The 22,834-nt window shown below is 40.7% G+C and overlaps 1 protein-coding gene across 1 annotated transcript in view; it reads left to right on the top strand.

Moving 5' to 3' along the window:
- Positions 1–18,271, top strand: part of nf2a (NF2, moesin-ezrin-radixin like (MERLIN) tumor suppressor a) — a 33,509-nt gene extending 15,238 nt beyond the window's left edge. The window contains exons 7-16 of the mRNA XM_028577362.1: positions 1,095–1,170; positions 1,761–1,895; positions 4,144–4,221; positions 4,363–4,476; positions 5,063–5,185; positions 6,256–6,473; positions 7,911–8,016; positions 9,834–9,952; positions 10,886–11,045; positions 16,768–18,271. Coding sequence (XP_028433163.1) covers positions 1,095–1,170; positions 1,761–1,895; positions 4,144–4,221; positions 4,363–4,476; positions 5,063–5,185; positions 6,256–6,473; positions 7,911–8,016; positions 9,834–9,952; positions 10,886–11,045; positions 16,768–16,818 — 1,180 coding nt within the window. The 3' untranslated portion in view covers positions 16,819–18,271. The remainder of the gene's footprint in view (positions 1–1,094; positions 1,171–1,760; positions 1,896–4,143; positions 4,222–4,362; positions 4,477–5,062; positions 5,186–6,255; positions 6,474–7,910; positions 8,017–9,833; positions 9,953–10,885; positions 11,046–16,767) is intronic.
- Positions 18,272–22,834: the final 4,563 nt, after the last annotated feature.

Genomic DNA, 22,834 nt, shown 5'->3' with positions numbered 1-22,834 from the left:
ACGCTGTCTGCGTGAAGTTTTAAAAAACTGGAACCACACTGGAAACCACATTGCCGTGAATCACTGTGACTTCAACAAAACTGCTGTTTGCTCGAGTTTACTCCGGCCGTGTGTTTGTGTCCAAAAAGAGATGTTTTAAATAGTTTTTCGACATTGGGTTTTTTTCCGGCCCCCTGCACTTTTTGACATTGTTTGGTGGCCCCCCTGCACTAACTCTGAGGACCCCCTAGGGGTCACGGACCCCCTGTTGAAGATCTATTTAGTACCAAGCACTTAGGTGCCAAACCACAGCCTCAAAGAGCTGCTAGTGTGGCTGTAGACTCTTTGTCCTTTCCACACGTTTTTTTTTTCATTCAATTAACAGTTGAAGTTCTCAAATGTTAATTGTTGTTAACACAAACAGCCGTAGAAGAACAAACTAAAAATAATATAAAAGGTTAATTTCTTCTTTATTTTGGCTCATATTCTTTTTAAACTTGATAATACATTGATTTTTAAACTTGATAATACATTGATTTTTAAACTTTCATCATCAAAGTAACTGACTTACTTGCCATGTGCAACTCTGATGCTTTACACTTCCACAGCATTACCATTAAAATTTCCTCTGATCCACTCCACAGTCAGAATGTACCGAGTCAGCGTCCAACCTAGTTAAGATTTGTTTACTTGGCATAATGCTATCTTTTTTAAACTTTGATGAAGCTTAAATCATCAATTTCCCACCACCCATATCCAAACCGCAAGTTATTAAAAGTTAAGGCGGAAGCATGCCCTGATTTTTCCTCAACCATCAAAGTATGCTAATGATTTTTTTTTTTGCTGAGTTGATCCTGAAATCACAACATATCTGCCAACCAGGCTGCAGAAGGAGAATAAGAAAAGAGTTTTGTTCATTTGATTTCTCGATCACAGTATTTAGTCTCTGAGGCATCTTTTCCATCAAGCATGACCTGGTCTGATCTCCTTTTTCTCTCCACTTCTGCACCTCTTCTCTTCTCTCCTCTCCTCTCCTCCCACCCTTCCCTCCCTCTCTTCTCCATTCCCTTGGATCCCCCTCAATCTCTGTCTCTCTGTGTCTGTCTTTGAACCAGGGATGAAGCTGAGATGGAGTACTTAAAAATAGCTCAGGACCTGGACATGTATGGCATCAATTTCTTTTTAATCAGGGTGAGCCAATGCTGCTTTGCTATATCTTTACAAAGTACTGTAAGCCTCTATGAGAGATTAAGAGGCATGCCAATTTCACTGTGGTGTTATGAATTGAAGTGGGGAATAGCACTCTGACTCTCCTGTTCTAAATTGTCCCTTAGTTGAATGCATTATTTGAATCTTGAGCATTTTTAAATAAATGTGTATGTTTTGGGGGTACATAATCAACTGCGATTTGACACCATCTTTTCCACGTGAGTCATAGCGGAAGCAAACCTGTCACAACTCTTAAACTGAAGTTTATTTGAGGGGCCTTGTTCAGGGCATTCTCTCAAGGTTGAGATATTTTAAAATATGTCAACCTCAGATTAGGTAATTCACTGTAGCATTACCCTTCAAGCAAACAAGCCCAGACTGCATATACAGTATACCCAGCAACTGCATTGTTCAGCTCAACGCTAACAAATAGTTGTGACAAGTAGAGCCACCATAATGGCACCTCTGTTAAATGCAAGGACAAATAAATGTTGGCCGGAAGTGTGGTCACTAGTGTCCCTTTACATTTGGATAAAAGAAAAGCTTTGCTTACTCTGCTGTATGTGGTTTAGAATAAAAAGGGAACAGATCTTCTTCTGGGTGTGGATGCCCTGGGTCTGCACATCTACGAGCCGGACAACAGGCTGACACCCAAGTGCTCCTTCCCTTGGAATGAGATCCGCAACATCTCCTACAGCGACAAGGAGGTGAGAGAATCTGCTGCTGTTCTCTAATGAAAAAGATTGGTCGAAGATAACTTTTTGATACGTATATAATAGTTATCAAGTCTCCATTACAAGGGGTGCTACATTACAAGGGGTGCTGAAATTAATCATTTCAGCGATGCATCGCAATGCGGACGTGGACAATTTTGCATCAGTGCAGTGACAGACCATAATCGATGTCACTTGTTGATTTTCCACTTTCTGCCTTTTGTCTGTTGTCTGCTGTGTTCAGACTCCACTACATTCAGGAAGTGTCTTTTAAGAGCAGATACAATAAAAAGGGGAGTTCATATATATATATATATATATATACAGTGGGGGAAATAAGTATTTGACCCCTTGCTGATTTTGCAGGTTTGCCCACTTACAAAGAATGCAAAAATCTACAATTTTAATCATATGTACATTCTAACAGTGAAAGACAGAATTCCAAAGAAAATTCCAGAAAATCACATCATATGAATTTATTAAAATTGATAACCATCTGATGAGGAAAAACAAGTATTTGACCCCCTGGACAAACAGCATGTTAATATTTTGTAGAAAAGCCATTATTGGCCAGCACAGATGTCAAACGGTTTTTATAGTTGGTGACAAGGTTTGTGCACATTTCGGCAGGGATGTTGGCCCACCCTCCCTGCAGACAGCCTCCAAATCATTCAGGTTCCGAGGTTGTCGCCTGGCAACTCAATTTTAAGCTCCCTCCAAAGATTTTCAATCGGTTCAGGTCTGGAGACTGGCTAGGCCACTCCAGAACCTTGATGTGCTTCTTCTTCAGCCACTCTTTTGTTGCTTTGGCGGTGTGCTTAGGGTCGTTGTCGTGCTGAAACACCCATCCTCGACCCATCTTCAGCTCTCTCACTGAGGGAAGGAGATGTCGGTCCAGAATTCCACGATACATGGCCCCGTCCATCCTCCCCTCAATACGATGGAGTTGTCCCGTCCCCTTGGCTGAAAAGCACCCCAAAGCATGATGTTGCCACCACCATGCTTGACGGTGGGGATGGTGTTCTTTGGGTTGTACTCGGTGTTCTTTGCACTCCAAACACTACGAGTTGAGTTGAGGCCAAAAGTTCTATTTTGGTCTCATCTGACCACATCACCTTCTTCCAGGCCTCTTCTGAGTCGTCCAGGTGGTGAATGGCGAACTTCATGCGGGCCTGTACATGTTTCTTCTTGAGCAGGGGGACCTTGCGTGCGCTGCAGGATTTCAATCCATGACGGCGTGTGTGTTACCAACCGTTTCTTTTTTGTAACTGTGGTCCCAGCTGCCTTCAGTTGATTCATCAGTTCCCCCCTTGTGGTTTTGGGATGATTCCTCACCGTTCGCATGATCAGGGACACCCCACGAGGCAAGATCTTGTGTGGAGGCCCAGACCGAGGGAGGTTGGCGGTGGTGTGGTGCTTCTTCCATTTCCTGATAACTGCACCGACAGTTGATCTTTTCTCTCAAAGTTGCTTTCCGATTCTCTTGTAGCCCATCCCAGCCTTGTGCAGATCAACAATCTTGTCCCTGATGTCCGTAGAAAGCTCATTGGTCTTGCCCATGGTGGTGATGTTGGATGCTAGTTGTTTGGGTGTTGACAGGTGTCTTTTATACAGGTAACGAGGTGAGGCAGGTGTATTTGATGTAGATAATTGGTTCGGATTGGGGCTGTGTCTTAAAGAAAGACTAACTGGCTTGTAGGAGCCAGAATACTTGCTGTTTGTCCAGGGGGTCAAATACTTGTTTTTCCTCATCAGATGGTTATCAATTTTAATAAATTCATATGATGTGATTTTCTGGAATTTTCTTTGGGATTCTGTCTTTCACTGTTAGAATGTACATATGATTAAAATTGTAGATTTTTGCATTCTTTGTAAGTGGGCAAACCTGCAAAATCAGCAAGGGGTCAAATACTTATTTCCCCCACTGTATATATATATATATGTGGGGGTGACACGTCGTGATATCGAATCGATTTGAATCGTTGACAGGATAATTGTAATCGAATTGTGAGACCGGTGAAGATTCACACCCCTAATATATAGGCTATACTCTAGCATCATACTTTGTTTGTTTAAGTTTAGTTAGTTAATTAACTTCTTGTTTTAACATATGCAGAGGTTTTATCTCATCAACATGTTTTTATTTGAATATTGTGATATTGATTTCAGAAATATTGCTCAGCCTTACCCAACAGATGGGTGTTTTTACAAAAGCTGGTATTCTTGTCTCCTCAATGTTTAGTTTACCATCCAACCTGTGGACAAAAAAAAAACCAGTGTTTTCAAGTTCAACTCTTCACGGCTAAGAGTCAACAAGTTGGTGAGTTCAGTAGCGGTCCATCATTTCTCATAGTGAAATGAAGAATTACTGGAAGTGGCTGGCGTATTAGAGTTTTGGGATTTACCAACCATTTTAACTTTGTAAATAGCACACATTATTGGTTTTGTTTCTCTTGTGCAGATCCTCCAGTTGTGTATAGGGAACCATGACCTGTTTGTGCGCCGGCGGCGGGTGAACTCACTTGAAGTACAGCAGATGAAGTCTCAGGCCAGAGAGGAGAGGGCCAGGAAACAGGTAGAAGAAGGGATGGGGTTAAACCTATGGGTTAAACTTGTCAGTCAACAGTTTTCCATTTAAATGTATGGCATATTCTAAACAAAACATTGGCAAAAGAAAATGGCAGTTAATGAATGTTTCCATCCTCTACTAGTATGCAAAATATTGTGAGTTGGACACATCAAGATAAACCGTTGCAATACGTCTGCAGTACAGTGCTATTAAACCATTGCTGAATAAGAGGGCTCAGCAAGAGGACATAATTACGTATTTGTTTTGTAATATTTCAACTTTTTAGCGACTTTCGAGCATTTCCATTTTTTTTTTTGCTCAAATTGAAAATGCACATCCAGACAGGTGGATAGAAACACACTTCAAAGGAGGAAATGCAAGAACCCAAAAATGTATGAACATTGCTTTGTTAAATTAAAGTTAGTTCTTAAACTTTATTTATTCAGGTGCACCTGGATCCAAGTTGTGCTTTGTCCATCGTCAACCATATTCCGTCTTTTGTTTGTTCTTTCTTTCTTTGTCCATATTTTCACTAATCTTTCCCACCATACCCTCTCTTCTTTGTCCACACTCCACCTGTATGTTTGTTCAGGTAGAGAGGCAGCGTTTGCAGAGGGAGAAGAAGCTGCGGGAGGAGGCAGAGAGAGCCAGGGACGAGCTGAAAACAAGGCTGATTCAGCTGCAGGACGAGGCTCACATGGCCAACGATGCACTGGTAAGCTTCAATTGGTTAGCTTAATCCAAAATCCGCCATATTGTTGGCTATGTGACTTATAGTTTCAGTAAGTAAGTTTCATAATAACATATTTATGTCAAATTGAGCTCCTCTCACACCAGCCTCACTACACTTCCTCCCCAGACTGATCTCATAAAGTGGCATATGTATGACACGCCAATTCGTATGCCATTTTCGCGTGTTATCAAGACGCATAGTCGCTTTTTAGCGTGTTTATCAACGCAGTTCGGCCGCCATTGACCTACATTATGTGTGAATTTTCGCCGTAGCGAGTAGTATGAAGGGACGGAGGTTGGTTGGGGTGGAGGGTGGGTAAAACACAGGACATTCACCCAGGAGAGCCGGGATTGCGTCCTGCGTGTGGCGTTTTTCAGCCATTTTTTTTTTCTTGTTTATTTTTTTTTTTTTTAAGCCTTCCCCAATGTTTCTTTCCTAAACCCAACTGTTTATTGTTTTCCTAAGCGTGTGACGTTGGTCACCGTCGTGTTTTTGTCGTGTTTTTGTCGTGTTTTTGTCATTTTTTTGTGTTATTAAAGCCTTTCCCAATGTTCTTTTCCTAAACCCAGCCTTTTTTGTCTTTTCTTTTTTTTTTTTTACACACGTGTGACGTTCTAGCGATAGTACGTTACGTTCTCGCGATAACACGCAATGTGGCGACGCCACGTGGTGTGTATGTTTACATCCGCTGTATACAGCGTAGACATACACGTGGATAGCTCAAAATGCATACAAATTACACGCCATTTGGCTTTAGGAAAGTGGCTTGTATGTTTACGCAAAGTCATGATCCTCCCAGTGTTTCCTGTTTTCTATATTTACTCATTCTTTCCCTTTACTGTCTTCATTGTCACCTCTTTCCTCTCCATCAATCTCCCCCGCTCCTTCTGTACTCTTGCACATCCCTCCCTGTCTTCACCCTCTCTTTCCCTGCGCATATTTTTGTCTCTCACTCCATCTCTCTTTCTTTGCTCCATTTCCCCATCTTTCCATTTTTCCACTCTTCTTTCCCCCTTCTTGTGTTTGCCCTTCCTCCTCCCGCTCCTCTCCAGCTGCGTTCGGAGCAGACGGCGGACCTGCTGGCTGAAAAGGCCCAGATTGCGGAAGAGGAGGCTAAGCTGCTGGCCCAGAAAGCTGCCGAGGCCGAGACAGAGATGCGACGCATGAAAGCGACTGCCATCCGAGGCCAGGAGGAGCGGCGGCTCATGGAGCAGAAGATGCTGGAGGCAGAGATGCTGGCCCTCAAGATGGCCGAGGAATCGGAAAGGAGGTGGGGAGAGGAGGAAGAAGTGGCCGCTGGGATGAATTGTAGAGTATACAGCCATCCATGCTGCAGTGAATATTATTCTGATCCAGCTTTGTCCACTATGTTGCTTTTTCTCTGTCAACACTGTCCCTCTGATACACATATTATCTTTATTTGTATTTGTCACACAAACACACCTGCACGGCATGCATAGCTTTTTTTTTTAGATCTTTAAATAACTTCTCCCCATGTCTTATTTACTTTCCAAGAGTTTTTTTTCTTTCTTTTATTTGTACTGATAAAAGAAATACCTCGAACTGTGGGAGATGTCTTACAGGAGCATCAAAACACAGTTCCTAAATAACCTCCCCAAGTCATAAACCTCCCAAATGTTTTTGAGTCACTATACTGTTAATGTAGAGGGGCACAAACATGCCGCTGTATTTCAATTTGCTCAGCAGCACAGAAGTCGGTGGATATGCTGTGAGCATAGAGCTAGGTAACGCAGCCGCATGTAAATTGCTCGATCAAAGAACTTCTAACTTGTTCAAAATCATTTAATTTTAAAGGCTTTGTTCTTGAAGAGGGAGAAAGCTTTTGTTCAGCAGCTCTCCTCCTAGGTCTGAGGTGCGGCAGTTCATTTGTGCTAGTTAATTGTTAGCAGTAGTTTCGATTGATGGTGGGAGTCCCTATCAAGCAGTCTGTTTTAATACACTTTGAAGCTCCACTGTGCTGACACTGACTTTTTGATCCGTGTTTTATCTGTACCTTTGTCATTTTCTGTTACATCCTAGAGTGGTTCAAATCCAGTACTTATAATATCTACTGTTAAGTTTTTTAAATTTCTTTGGAGGACGGATAAGGAGATGACTTGGTGACTGATCCTCGATCAGCACTCTGTAAAGCCTGATAGATGCCAATTCATTGTAGCAAAGAAATTAAGTCGTTTTCATAATAAAACATTATACATGGATACTAAAAATATCACTTCACAGCCTCTACTTCACAATTTATTAGGCAATCATTTCAAATGGGAACCATTAACCACTTGCCAGTAACTGCAATATCTGGATGAGCACTTTCTGCACCAGAGAAATTTAAACCTGTGGCACTCAACATGTAAATGACTACGTCCACTCAAACCCTTGAGGCACATAGCTCCCCCACATCAACGAGGAACTGCGGAGTGTTCAGGAACACAGTCAAAATAAATGTAATCACCTGCGTTGATCATCTGTGTGCAAACTCAATAGTGATATAATGGAGTCAGAAATGATTGTCTGCTCGGGTGATACATTGATCACCTGGTAATAACAATGTGACATTCCTGGTTCGTCGAGTACCGATGATCCCGATTATGTAATATCATTTTGGATTCAATCGAGATGATTCTGTCTCCTTTGAAGGATTGGGAGATGAATTAAAGTATTAAGTGCATCTGTCTGTCTGTTTGTCCCTCAGGGCCAAGGAGGCTGAGCTGCTGAAACAGGACCTGCAGGAAGCCAGGGAGTCGGAGCGCAGGGCAAAGCACAAGCTGCTGGAGGTTACCAGCAGGGCTGTCTACGCGGTAACAGACCTAGAACATACCCACACAGACTTACACACATGTGTTTGTACTCAAATATACTTAAAACGCATAAGTACATAACGCACAAGCCAAGAACAAACAAGTATGCTGACGCTATTAATCAATTATGGCAGGAAATAAATCAATAGAAATTCTGCTTATTGATGTATTAGCGACGGTGCATATTATTGGTCTGCATCTAGTCTCGCTTTGCCAGACCCTCCTCCAAAGCGCTAAAGGAGGGTCTGGCTACTCCACATAGCATTCGGGAATGGGAGGAAAACGTGCTTTGGTTTAATGGCATTTCTTTAAACCAATCTGAATCGTCATGGGCGATGCTAAACTCTGCACAGATAGTCGTGCGAGAGAAAATTCCGATTGGACAGATAGTCTAGCTAGCTGCTATTTACCATGCAGAGATCTGAGGAGCAGTCAACAGTAGTCCTCATAAATCCACCAAATTTAAAATTCCAACACAAAGAAGCAGAAGGAAACGGAAAATACATGGTGGAATACATCAGGTGGAATTTCCTGCAGCACCGGAGCAATCCCGGAAGTGGAACGTGAAGGATAAAGACGAGCATGCACCAAACATTATTTTTATTATCAATTCATCCTGTGGTCTGTAAAACCTCAGAAAGCATCTGTTGCTGATCAAAATATCCTAGATGTCTTAACATGTTGTTTTGTCCAACAGTCTAAAACCCAAAAATATATATTAAAAGTTTGAAATTTTTGCTTGAAATATAATTGCAGCTAAATGTTACTATCAATTTCTGTAAATTTAATTTACATGACTGAAAATTGCCTTTTTCATCCATAATCCCTGGATACAAGTTTCTTTTTTTTTTAAAGTTTAAAAAATTTTAAAACAAATTTCAAGACGTCACTGTGGAATGTGATAAATTATAATGGGCATTTATTTCTCCTTTTATATTTAAAAACAAAGATAAAGGGAATAATAAAATCATTAATTATAAATAATAATAAATCAAAATTGTAAACCGTTGAAAGTTATTGCATAACACAAATAGAATACACATACTGTATACAGTACAGTACATAGATGTACTCCCAATAGGGCACCCGACAGAAAAATACCACGTCCGTCCCTAGTTTCGGCTGCAAACGGTTGGTATGGAAATGACAGTATACTATAGCTTTAGCTTGACAGCTAATGGTGCGCATTCGCACACACACACACACACACACACACACACACACACACACACACACACACACACACACACACACACACACACACACACACACACACACACACACACACACACGAGATGCTGGCCATTGATAGGGAACTACTCACTGTAAGCTTTTGAATAAAGAGCCTAAACACGTACACATACTGGTGCACATACATACAATATACATGCTGCCGCTGGAACCCCATTATACAGTTATCAGCTCATGAGTGAAAATGCATCTACACATACTCACATACTCAAGTCTAAAGTACACACTTGTGAAGTACACCTTATTTTCTGTTCCTATTTCCACCAGACTTGGTCATATTGCCTTCTCTGCTCGTCCAATATGTAGGTAAACCGTATTTACGTTGAATGTATCCACACGGTAGTTTGGATTCACACACCAACCAATGGATTTACATTTATATTGTGTATTACTGTAGGTCAATTTCTTATCCAGCAGACTCCTGAGGTGAGCCAATGCATTTCAGACATTTGGTCAGGATCTAAAGGCATATATTTGTGTGTTCCTGGTCTGTGACCATCACAGTGGTCATTCTTTTTTCCCTTTCTCATTTTTAACTATTGCAATTTGTCTACACTGCCTCCTAGTCTCCTGGACTGCCATCTGACAGCATGCCTCCAGACTTGAGCTTCAGCAAGGAGAACCTCAGCTTTGAATTTAAAGATACCGACATGAAACGCCTCTCCATGGAGATCGAGAAGGAGAAGTGAGTGGCCGGCCTTACTTTGCTGATGCGACCTGATACTGAATTGTTAATCAGCAGAAGGGATTGCTTATCTGATGAATATCTATTTAGAGTAATTTTAAATGTGCTCAAAATGTGTTAAAGAAAGATTCAGGAACTTAATTCGGGATTGTCCTCGGAGGAACACTTTTTATTATGCACATTTTGATTCAGGAGTTCAGGTAGGCAATTGACCCTCAGCATTAGCTGTCACTGATGTCACTGCACACATTCAAACTTTTCTTTTTCTCTAGCTCTAGATAAGTATGACCCTGACTGCGGAGATGAATACATTACCTAGGTCTTTGTTGTCATGTAATTAGGTAATTAGGTTTTTAAAATAAAGGCAAGTGAGCTGAGAGACTACCGGTCCAGGATTGGTGGGTAACTGTTCATAAGACTTAAAGAAAGACTGTGATGAAATTGAGAGATACATAACAAAGTAAATAAATTGTGGCACTACAAGAATGTTGACGTGTGAGATGTTTCTGAAAAAATGTCAAATTTTTTGCCTTCCATTATTTTGGAAGCTCTTTTGCCACGTCCTATTATAGTTTATTGTACACAGCTTTATTTTTTATCTTTTTAAGTTCGCTGGTATTAAAATGACATTTACATTTTCACATTTTACTACACTGATTCTAAAAAGAGATTTTTTTTTTCTTTTTTACAAATCCTTGATTCATTGTGTTCATATTACTGTATATAATATATGCATAACACTTAATCAATAATGGTTATATCTCTATGTCATTGCTCCTATTAAGAGGAGTAAAACAAGGATGCCCATTGTTGCCATATTTATTCATAACAGCTATGAAAATACTAGCTCTTTAAGTTAAATCTAATGGGGACATAGAAGGGAACATAGAATCTACTAAACTGTGTCCCAACCTGCAATTTGATTATCTTTAGAGTCGAGTACATGGAGAAGAGCAAGCACCTGCAGGAGCAGCTGAATGAGCTGAAGACTGAGATTGAAAGTCTGAAGATGAAAGAGAGGGAAACTCCTCTGGATGTCATTCACAACCAGAACACTGAGCAGGGGACCAGCAAGCACAGCAACTTTAAAAAGGTAGCTATCAGCTCGGATGCTTGCATGCTGGACACATAACACACATTGTAACACATGCCACAATATACTCCTCAAAATAAACTGTACATGCATGATTCTCCCCATTCATGCCTCATCTGTTCACCTTCGTGGAAACACAGTCAAACATTTGTAGTTATTTTTAAATTGTGTGATTCAGCTGTCAAAAACGATCTTTACAAGTAACTCTCTCTGCTCTCCAGCTTCTAGCGTGTGTGTGCGATCCGCCCCTCTCCTTTTAGCTCGCTACATGCCGTGAGCACAAACCTACTTCAAGCCATCAACAAGATTCCCACAAAAAGAAATGTTGAGACCACAGTGTTCAACGCTTCCTGAAGTCTACATTGCATTTGCAGTCTTTAAACTGTGCAACAATCTCAGAAAATATGCTAGTGGCTTTACAATGTTCAAACTACTCAAATAAGAAAGGTGTGATGAGCAGTCAGAGTGTTACTGAAGCCATGTGCTGGTTTATGTGCTCATTCCTCTTTATTACCAAACCAAAAAATATTTACCCATTACCAAATTCTTTAATATGGCACTGACCTAAAATGTAGGTCAACTATGACCTCTAAAAGCGGATAGTGATTACCGGTCTTAAGTGTGTATGTATACACATATATATATATATATATATATATATATATATATATATATATATATATATATATATATATATATATATACAGTGAGGAAAATAAGTATTTGAACACCCTGCTATTTTGCAAGTTCTCCCACTTGGAAATCATGGAGGGGTCTGAAATTGTAATCATAGGTGCATGTCCACTGTGAGAGACATAATCTAAAAAAAAATCCAGAAATCACAATATATGATTTTTTAACTATTTATTTGTATGATACAGCTGCAAATAAGTATTTGAACACCTGTCTATCAGCTAGAATTCTGACCCTCAAAGACCTGTTAGTCTGCCTTTAAAATGTCCACCTCCCCTCCATTTAATATCCTAAATTAGATGCACCTGTTTGAGGTTGTTAGCTGCATAAAGACACCTGTCCACCCCATACAATCAGTAAGAATCCAACTACTAACATGGCCAAGACCAAAGAGCTGTCCAAAGACACTAGAGACAAAACGGTACACCTCCACAAGGCTGGAAAGGGCTACGGGGAAATTGTTGGTGAAAAAAGGTCCACTGTTGGAGCAATCATTAGAAAATGGAAGAAGCTAAACATGACTGTCAATCTCCCTCGGACTGGGGCTCCATGCAAGATCTCACCTCGTGGGGTCTCAATGATCCTAAGAAAGGTGAGAAATCAGCCCAGAACTACACGGGAGGAGCTGGTCAATGACCTGAAAAGAGCTGGGACCACCGTTTCCAAGGTTACTGTTGGTAATACACTAAGACGTCATGTTTTGAAATCATGCATGGCACGGAAGGTTCCCCTACTTAAACCAGCACATGTCAAGGCCTGTCTTAAGTTTGCCAATGACCATTTGGATGATCCAGAGGAGTCATGGGAGAAAATCATGTGGTCAGATGAGACCAAAATAGAACTTTTTGGTCATAATTCCACTAACCGTGTTTGGAGGAAGAAGAATGATGAGTACCATCCCAAGAACACCATCCCTACTGTGAAGCATTGGGGGTGGTAGCATCATGCTTTGGGGGTGTTTTTCTGCACATGGGACAGGGCGACTGCACTGTATTAAGGAGAGGATGACCGGGGCCATGTATTGTGAGATTTTGGGGAACAACCTCCTTCCCTCAGTTAGAGCATTGAAGATGGGTCAAGGCTGGGTCTTCCAACATGACAATGACCCGAAGCACACAGCCAGGATAACCAAGGAGTGGCTCTGTAAGAAGCATATCAAGGTTCTGGCGTGGCCTAGCCAGTCTCCAGACCTAAACCCAATAGAGAATCTTTGGAGGGAGCTCAAACTCCGTGTTTCTCAGCGACAGCTCAGAAACCTGACTGATCTAGAGAAGATCTGTGTGGAGGAGTGGGCCAAAATCCCTCCTGCAGTGTGTGCAAACCTGGTGAAAAACTACAGGAAACGTTTGACCTCTGTACTTGCAAACAAAGGCTACTGTACCAAATATTAACATTGATTTTCTCAGGTGTTCAAATACTTATTTGCAGCTGTATCATACAAATAAATAGTTAAAAAATCATACATTGTGATTTCTGGATTTTTCTTTTTAGATTATGTCTCTCACAGTGGACATGCACCTACGATGACAATTTCAGACCTCTCCATGATTTCTAAGTGGGAGAACTTGCAAAATAGCAGGGTGTTCAAATACTTATTTTCCTCACTCATATATATATATATATATATATATATATATATATATATATATATATATATATATATATATATATATATATATATATATATATATATATATATATATATATATATATCTCTCACAGGTTAACCAAGAGGGAAAACTGTGTTTTTGTATGCATCTTGTGCCGACTCCATCAGTAAAAGTTAGCTACAGTATTTCATCTTACCCAAGTGCCTGGCTTGGCGATATGAAATGATACACAAAAGTGAGAAAAAAAAGTCTCCTTCAGCATGTGGTATATTCCTAAATTGATTGGTCAGAGGAAATAAAATTGTTATAAAAAGTAAATTCTATTTTTACTGTCCTCTGATAAACTGGAGACTCATTCTCCTTTATCTTTCCACTCCAGTATCTCTGCATTTATAATACAACTACCAAATAAAAATTTGAGCTATGCTGTCAGCATATTGTGTAACAAAAAAAAGCCTACCCCTCCTCCCTTCTTGTCTGTAAAATACACTTTTTAAAAGAGCACTAATTGATTTTCGTTTGGTGATTTGTCATCTGGATGGATGGGGGGGCACCTTTTGAGATGCAGGGGGAGAAGGAGCTAACATGAAAGTGTTAGTTTAATTGAACCAGAGTTGGGCGGCATTCATCTTGAGAGGGAAGGGGCGGGGGCACACGGTCAGCTTTTCCCAGGCGAGAAGTTTAGGAGAAGCTAAAGTTGAAAGTAGTAGTTAGAAAAGAAGGAGGAGTTTCAGGGATGCTGAGTCACGGAGAAGTGCTAAGAATGTACTATGAAGTTGGCTACCAGAGAGGAACAGGATGAGGGGGAGACTTGGGGGGAATGAAGAGCAGAGAGAATGTGCAACGAAGCACAGATCTCTGAGCTAGAAGCATCAGGAGCAGCTACATACGCGGGCAAAGTGTTCTTCCCCCCCGGATGATTAATGACTGTCCCCCTAACACAGCCCAGCGCCTTTGCACTTCTACCAGGCCACAGGTTCTGCTCTGGTAGCACTTGGCCTGCCAGGAGAGCTCATTCACAGGACCTGAATCACAACCAGAGAGCTGCAATGATTCTGTGTGAAGTTTTTTTTACCAGATTGTTTGAAGTGGCACACAAAGGATGTCAACCGTTTGGGTTGCTCTGATTGTGCTCTCCTGCATATTGAAATAACATACAAAAGGATTTCCTCTCTGGAAATAGCTTACAGTTGCGCCATTCACAATATTATTACCTGAGACATTTAATAAAGAGTTTTTGCTCTTTCCAGCAAGGACACTGTGGGCAGTGTGGAGTGCAATGCTGATGCGTTAGATACACACACTCAGGCTTTCACACTCACAAGTATAGTTCAGGCTGCCTGTCAGCAGGGACAATAGAAGGTGATCTGTTAACATTATGCTGCAAATCCATCCCTTGCCCACACATTACCTGGATCTGCTTAAGTCCTTCCATCTACACATTCTCCAGAAATAACCTGAATTTCCCAAACTATTCTCCATCATCCCCGATCTAATATTTATTTTAGCAGCAGCTTTAATTTACCCTACAGATGTTGAAGAAGGGAAAAAGTATGCCCAGTCAATTTGAAGAAGTGCTCCCTTATGCTGTAGAGCTAATGCTTAGCTGTGCTAAAGGGGTTAAATGCACAGCCAGTGGCCTGAACTAATCCATCACCAGCTCATTTAAACCTGGATGAAAAAACAATTAACAGTACTTTCTCTTGACTGGCATTGATATTCTAACCATCCTGCTCTCCCTGTAGTAGAGAGTTTGAAAAAAAAAAAACTACACATTTCTTTCTTATATAAACTCGGAATGAACCTGATTGTTACTTTAAGTCTAAGTTGTATCAATAACGCTGCATGCCTTTGCATATCATCAGGGATTCAATAAAATAGAAAAAGCCCGGGGAAACACACAAAAGTGTCCAGACTCTCCAATTATCCTCTCCTTATTATCACTTAGTTTTTGATTTGTCAAGGGAAACAACGTGTTGCGGTTTTCTAGAGCCATTTTAAATTTACAGAAGCGTGACTGGATTAAACATGCACGCGTTTGCTTCTTCAGTTGAATTGCAGCTAAACTAACTTTAGTCAGTCAAAAATGTGTGCTCCCTTATTTTCCACAGTGCAGCACGTCGCGGTATATGGAATACAACAAGTGAATGAAACACTACTTAATCCTAGCACAAGAGGAGGCTCTCATGAAAGAGGTTTTTTTTAGTAAGACTTGAAGTGCCACCAGCTCCCCAGGACTACAGAGAATCGTCCATGCTGCAAGCTTGTTGACCTCCCGCACATCGGCTACATTTTGCTGGTGCATGGTGCTCACATTAAAAAATATAGCAGGATTGGATCCAGCTGAAAGGCTGCGGGAAAGGGCAGGAAATGATTTCAGTGACATTAGTCGGTTACACTTTACTTGAAGGTATCTACACCAAGAGGGACATGACACTGTCATGAACGTGTCATAAACATTATAAACGATTACGACATAACGCTTCTTTTAGTAAGTGTCATTTGGTTTTTGTCATGACAAGATAGGGTTAGGGTCAGGGTTAGGCCGGCTACACACCGGCTTCGTCGCGTGAGCAGGTCAGCTGCATGGCGTGTCAGTTTTTATTTAGGCTCCCATGTTAACAGGTTAGAGCTTACACACTGCCTGTGTGACACGTCTCAGGCATGGCTTGAGCCGCGCCGAAAAACGCATGCATGCTACAAATAGAGCAGACGCCTATTTTTCACGCAAGTGTGTCGGAAGCGTTTCCAGGCAAAATAGAATAGAAAAAGATTTGTATATCTCATTTTGACACAAATACATATTAATAAATGTTTGAAAGTCTCTAGGTTTTGATATAAATGCAGATATAAATGTAATAAAAAAATAAATTATCAAATTATCATATAATTAAATTCTAATATTGCACCTGTCAATACAGAACGAAATATTCTGTAGCCTATTTTGCCGTCAATACTGCCGACGTTGTCTTTGCTGTAATCAAATCAGTATATATTTATGTTTAACATGGTATTTCATTTTATCAATGGGAAATATGCATGTGTCCAGACAAGGCTAGCAGCAGCAGCAGCGCCGCGTCAGAAACGTTTCTGGTGTGTAAAGACGCAGCCGCCACACAGCTGACACGCAACAGAAACGCCACGCAGCCAGTGTGTAGCCGACCTTAGGGTTAGGGTTCATGTGTCATGACTGTGTCATGACAGTGTCATGTGTTCATGACAGTGTCATGTCACTCTTATGTAGATTCCTTCAAGTAAAGTGTTACCCATTAGTGTCCAGTAAGGATTGCCATTTGGTTTCGGATTTTGCTCACTGTACTGCAGTATATTTTGCCTTTGTTTACTTCCACCACAGATTTAAAAAAAAAAAAAAAAAAAAAAAAAAGCCCTAATCCAGTCTGTCCTTGTCTCCTCCACAGTTAACGCTACAGAGCACCAAGTCCAGGGTGGCCTTCTTTGAGGAACTTTAAACTACACACCTGTAAAAGTGGGGATGCACAACTGCCAAGTGCCTCATGATTCTACATTCCTAGGTCAGTTTCAGTGATGGCCACACTACAAGACCTTATGCTCAATTTCCAGAGAAAGCACTGTGAAACACAAAACAATGACCACTGCCTTGATCTGCAGCAGCTCCAGGGGTCTCATGTGTACGCACAAACAGGGATGGAACAGAGTGTGTGTTTACCGTAAGTGTGTGTGCAATACAGCACATCTGTCATGAATATTTCGTTGTGAACTTGGGTATGGGTTATCAAAGAACAAAGGTGTGAAGAAATAAAAAAGGTCTTTGACTGCTCCGGTTTTGCTGTGGCTCTAATGAGACCCTATTTTTGAAGTTTAGAATAGTTATTATATCATGTCCAAATGGGGGTGACCTATATTTTTTGACTTTGAAATTCAAATGGAAATAAACCACTAAGGGATACATTTGAACAAGAGAAGGAATTGATTATATGGCTGATATGTTGTCCTTACCCTGACTCAAATATTTGATATTTAGTGGTTATACAGTAGGCATCCTATTTGATTCATAATGCCAACACATTCTTCCATATAATACAGTATTTTCTTTTTTTATTTAATAACGTGATTCTGCTTTTGTTTTCTTGTTTCAATGGAATGTTTAAATAACTAAATGTAATGTTCATTTAGCAGAAACGGGGCATTTCTTTGCCATGATACATTTAAACAGCCATTTATTGCTAATAGTGGGAGTTGATGGACTGTGGTGGATATTACTGTTCTCAATACAAAAATCCACTTCTTCAATTTATAATTAAGTAATTTGTCTTGGTTGTGTTGTGTGAGCAGTGTTTTTTTTAAATCTCAGAATTTGTGTCCATGTTTATTTCTATGGGGAATGTACACAACATGTTGTACATGAGGCCTTAGGACCTGCGTTTACATCCTGTAAAGAAGTCATGTTACATATCTCTACCAACACTTGATTAGGTTGTCCTCATGCAAGTGCACTGTGCTCTGCTCTCGAAAGTAAAATGACGGCCATTACTACTAGGTTGTTCTTAGAATTCAAACTGGATGAAGGAATTGTGATTTTTTAATGTGAGCTTGTGCACATCCATCATCTATCTCATTTTTTTGTGTGAAGGCAACCACTTTTTCGAAACATGAATTTGCATTTATTTTGAATTAATGTGTCTTCTGAATTAATGTGCTCTTTCCCTCTGAAAGCAATTTTATTTTTTATAGGGAATAATAATGAATATGAAATGAATGCATAATAATAATGTGAAGAAAATATATTTTTTTCTTCTTGTCTGCTTTTAACAAGGATAGTAAGGAGTATTTAAAATGAAACTGGGCAGAGTTAAAGTACCTTTGTTACTAGATATACATATCCACAGAAACATTGTAACAGATAGGTATGTTTTGCTTGTAAAATAAAGGAATATCAGGTCAGATTCTTTTTGTGTGTTAGTTATTGTGTGGCAGACGTTGATAAATGTCAGCTTTGATATTGCCAGTGCCAAGAGCCTCTTCCACCTGACCCAAACAGACAGCCTATTACACATTTGAAATGATTCAGATGAATTGATTGTAGAGCTGGCCAATATATGGATAATATATTGATATTGTGATATGAGACAAGATATCTTCTTAGATTTTGGATATTGTAATATTGTATTATGGCATAAGTGTTGTCTTTTCCTGGTTTTAAAGGCTGCATTACAGTAAAGTGATGTCATTTTCTGAACTTACCAGACTGTTGTAACTGTTCTATTATTTCCCTTTACCCACTTAGTCATTATATCCACATTACTGATGATTATTTATCAAAAATCTCATTGTGTAAATAGTTTGTGAAAGCACCAATAGTCAACACTACAATATCGTTGTGGTATTGATATCGAGGTATTTGGTCAAAAATATCGTGATATTTGATTTTCTCCATATCGCCCAGCCCTAATTGATTGTTACGTAAGCACCCTCCATCTTCTGTTAGATCACATACCCTGTTTGCTTGAGTGACAAGGTATTTGTGTGTGTGTGTGTCTGTGTGTGTGTGTGTGTGTGTGTGGGTGTGTGTGTGTGTGTGTGTGTGTGTGTGTGTGTTTACGGATGCGTTGGTTAGTGGGGCGTGTTAACTCTTTAATGTGAGTCCCTTCGTGGTGTTGGGTCCCTGAGACCGACAGCTCTCTGACAGAGTGAGTGGCGCTGAGGTCAGGGGGCTTCTCCACAGCTCTGTCAGCTCTGTCACCTCTGGGCAGTTGGAGAATGGCCTCCCTTGGCTTGTCAGTGTTGTGACAAACGAGGCGTCTTCAGGAGCCAACCCTCCCTTGGGTCTCGGGTGGAGGGTCTGTGGGGGCATCAGGCAAACTGACAGACACACAGAGTCTCCTGAAACGGGAGGGGGGAAGAGGGGATGACATAAGAAGAATCACATTTTTTGTCATTTGTCCAATCTCAAGAGATCACAGTTGACAACACACCTACTCACACACAAACACACACACACACACACATTCTCAGTTTACTGCAGGGTGAGGGGAATCGATGGGGACTGCACAGCACCTGCCAGGGGCTTGAATATAGAACAAGCTAAAACAATAGGAAGGAAAAACCCTTGTCATAATCCAGAGTGAGCCTCCATTCAGAGACAACTCAAGCGTCAAAAGAATGATGCAGTAGCAATTTTATTGGCTTAGTACAACAGCCAATTTTGAAATTATGAATCGAAATAAAAACATTTGATTACTTTTCTGCAGGTACATGCATTTAACATTATAATACTAGTACTTTTATCCACCAGAAGATTTCCAGCATCAACTCATACCATGGTATACACATACATAAACTGTGATAGAGCACTACTCTACGTGGCAGCAGGCATGTTAAACACCAGACAAGCACTGTTAATTCAAATGTTTATGAAGCAATAAGTGAAACTGCTAAACAATAGCAAGTGGACAGCACCTGCCCTCTTTGGTTTGAATGTGCATGCGTACTCTTATGTAATGTACTGGAAGGTCAAGATCAACTTTGCTACAAACTTTCACCTCTCACACCTTAACTGTCAAACCCCATCGCTCCATCTCTAACACCACCTTGTTTTTCCTTTCGCATGCCTCTGTCCTCCCATGACACCGTGAGCTCCAGTGACTTAACTATCTATTGTGTGTTTTATCTGCACCAGCTATGGTGGAGCTTGCTATTTCCTGTGGGCTTATCAACGACTTCCTCAAATCTTCTCCCATGTGCTAATCTCTTTCCGCCCATACCTGTCCTAAAATATGCCAGCTCAGATATCCTTTAGTTCTTTTCTTTTTAACACTAGACAAATGCAACTATATATTCACATCAGATGACAAATTAATCTCTAACCATTTGCTCTCAATTTCTGCTGCAAGATAATTTATATTACCTGGCTTATCGTGCTTGGCCAAACTGTAGAACTAACATAAAAGGACAGGCAGAGACTTCACCTGTCTATAGACTGACATTTTAGTGTTCATCATTCATCCAATCACTGTTTTGCCTAAGGAACAACCCTAACCCACCTTGCTGCTTTCGCTTGCCGATGTATTTTGTCCATGACCAGCCTGCTTGTCCTGATGGAGTTTGCTCCATAAAGGTTGCCCATTGTGTAGTCTCGCTTTGCCAGACCATACTGGCTACTCCACACAGCATTCCGGGATGGGAGAAAAACATGCTCTTGTTTATTGGCATTTCTTTTAACCAATCACAATCGTTATGGACGGCGCTAAGCTCCGCACGGGGCCGCTGTAAAATAGTTGTGCGAGAGATGCTCAGATTGGACAGATAGTCTAGCTAGCTGTCTGAATTTACCATGCAGTGATCTAAGGAGGAGTTTACCATTGTCCTCATAAATCCACCGGAGTTTAAAATTCCAACCAAAGAAAGCGGAAGGAAACGGACATACATGCATCCGGTGGAATTTCCTGCGGCACCGGAGCAATACAGGAAGTGGAACGTCAAGGACATAGACTACCCTTTGTGTGACCCTGTTCTTTGCCAGCTGCACCTGTTGAACTTCTTTGATGTGGATGAAGAAGGCTGCGCGCTTCTGCTACGTCTTTAGATTCTTTGATCCGTATCTGTGACCTCACCTGCATTGATTCTAATACCTCTTTGATGATAGCTATGGAGATGGTGTCTCAAGTAGCCTACTGTGCAACTTCCCTTTGATGTTCAATCTTTGAATATTAAAAACCACACCTTATTAATCAAAGTATGACGGTCAGAAACTTTAAATGTTGCCTCATCATCCTAACCTTTCTGCATCCTCAGTGCCTCAAAAAATAACTTACACCGAGAAAAGAAAAAGAATTGGTCATTTGTCAAAGAAATTAAAAGACTTGTATGTACATGTTGTTGTCAAGCAACCTATTTTGGTTGTGTGAATAATGATCCTCTTTAGGTAGCAAACACAGATGGGGTTGATGGGTGTACAAAGCATGCAACTTCCGCACCAGAGACTGCAGGTGATATCCCATTATCCACTATCAGTTCATTTGGATGGAGCCAGTCTGCCGGCCCAATTGCAGGGTCGTCCGCTGCCGCAAAGCAACGTGTCATCCGGCAAGGCACTGGCCAGAAAAAATACAACAGTTGTTTCCTTGAGAGTTTTAAAATCCTGTTTCTGAGTTTTATAGACTGTTGTGCAGTGGTTTGCAGTTTGATCAACATTTAAACACATTCATCTGTTACTCAAGCTGGACTTCCTGGATCGTATTTCATCTTTCACCGGTTTCCCACCTCCACCAACGGCTCCCTGCATTGTTTTATCACAGGACTGCTTGGCTGCAGTCTGAAACTAAGCTAAAACAGTATTTATTGAGTTAATCTTCACCAGTTTCACTGACCCTTTCTATTGGCGCCTTCCATTGCCAATTCACTCATTATTTGAAGTTAGTGGTAGCATGAATTTGAGCCAGAGGTTTGTGTCTTTGATAGTCATAGCCCAAGTAAGCATTAAAGTGCTCATATTATGCTCATTTTCAAGTTTTTCATAATTGTATTTAGAGGTTGTACCAGAATAAGTTTACATGGCTTAATTTTCAAAAAACACCAGATTTTTGTTGTGCTGCACATTCCTGCAGCTCCTCTTTTCACCCTATGTGTTGAGCTCTCTGTTTTAGCTACCGAGTGAGACATCTCACTTCTGTTCCATCTATGTTGGGAGTCGCACATGCGCAGTAGCTAGGTAAGGACTACTAGCCAGTCAGAAGCAGAGTATGAGGGCGTGCCAGCAGCTAGGCGAGCATTATAACTATAATTATAACGTGTGTTACAAAGTGACGCCCGTTCTTCACGGAAGTAAAGGCTGGACTACAATAGAGCTGTTTGGAGGGGAAAAGCCAAAAAGCATAATATGAGCACTTTAATGCTATGATTTGTAGGGCCTACGTAAAGGAATCTATCTTAAAAGAAAAACTGGATTAAATTTGGGTAAAACGTTTTTTTAAGACATCCAGGTAGTATAACCAATGTCTCGTTTTAATGTGAAGCAGCTCTTAAAAACATTAAAATACAGTCATATAAAGCCTGTTAAAACAATGTCTATATGTTACCGAGACAAATAAAAAACTCTCTCAGCAGCCCAGTTTTAACCTGGACATCCTTTAACCTGCAAATCACCCAAACCATACTTAATGTTCAAATGTGCACTGATGGATAAGAAGTACATCCCTTTCTGTTGCTGTTCTCCACCTACCACATACCTTAATGTTTGAACGATTGCCTTCAAAGTCATTATAAAAGGTAGAGGTAGAATTGTAGTCTGCCGTCATACCTATCTCCACATGTTCCCGTGATCTAGTAAACTCCACTTTTATTAGTAATCTCCGAATACCTAGAAAATACTAAATGCCCGGAACTCTTCAACAGCCAAACCCTTCCACGATAGTTGATGTGGTGTACAGCCAAAAGCATTAGTAAGGTCTAAAAATACCATACGGAGATCTCAGTTCTCCAGCTTTACTGACTGAATTTGGTGCCAAG

The sequence above is a fragment of the Perca flavescens genome, chromosome 5, assembly GCF_004354835.1.
Source record: "Perca flavescens isolate YP-PL-M2 chromosome 5, PFLA_1.0, whole genome shotgun sequence".
Classification (NCBI taxonomy): Eukaryota; Metazoa; Chordata; class Actinopteri; order Perciformes; family Percidae; genus Perca; species Perca flavescens.
This window is presented reverse-complemented; position numbering and strand designations above follow the sequence as displayed.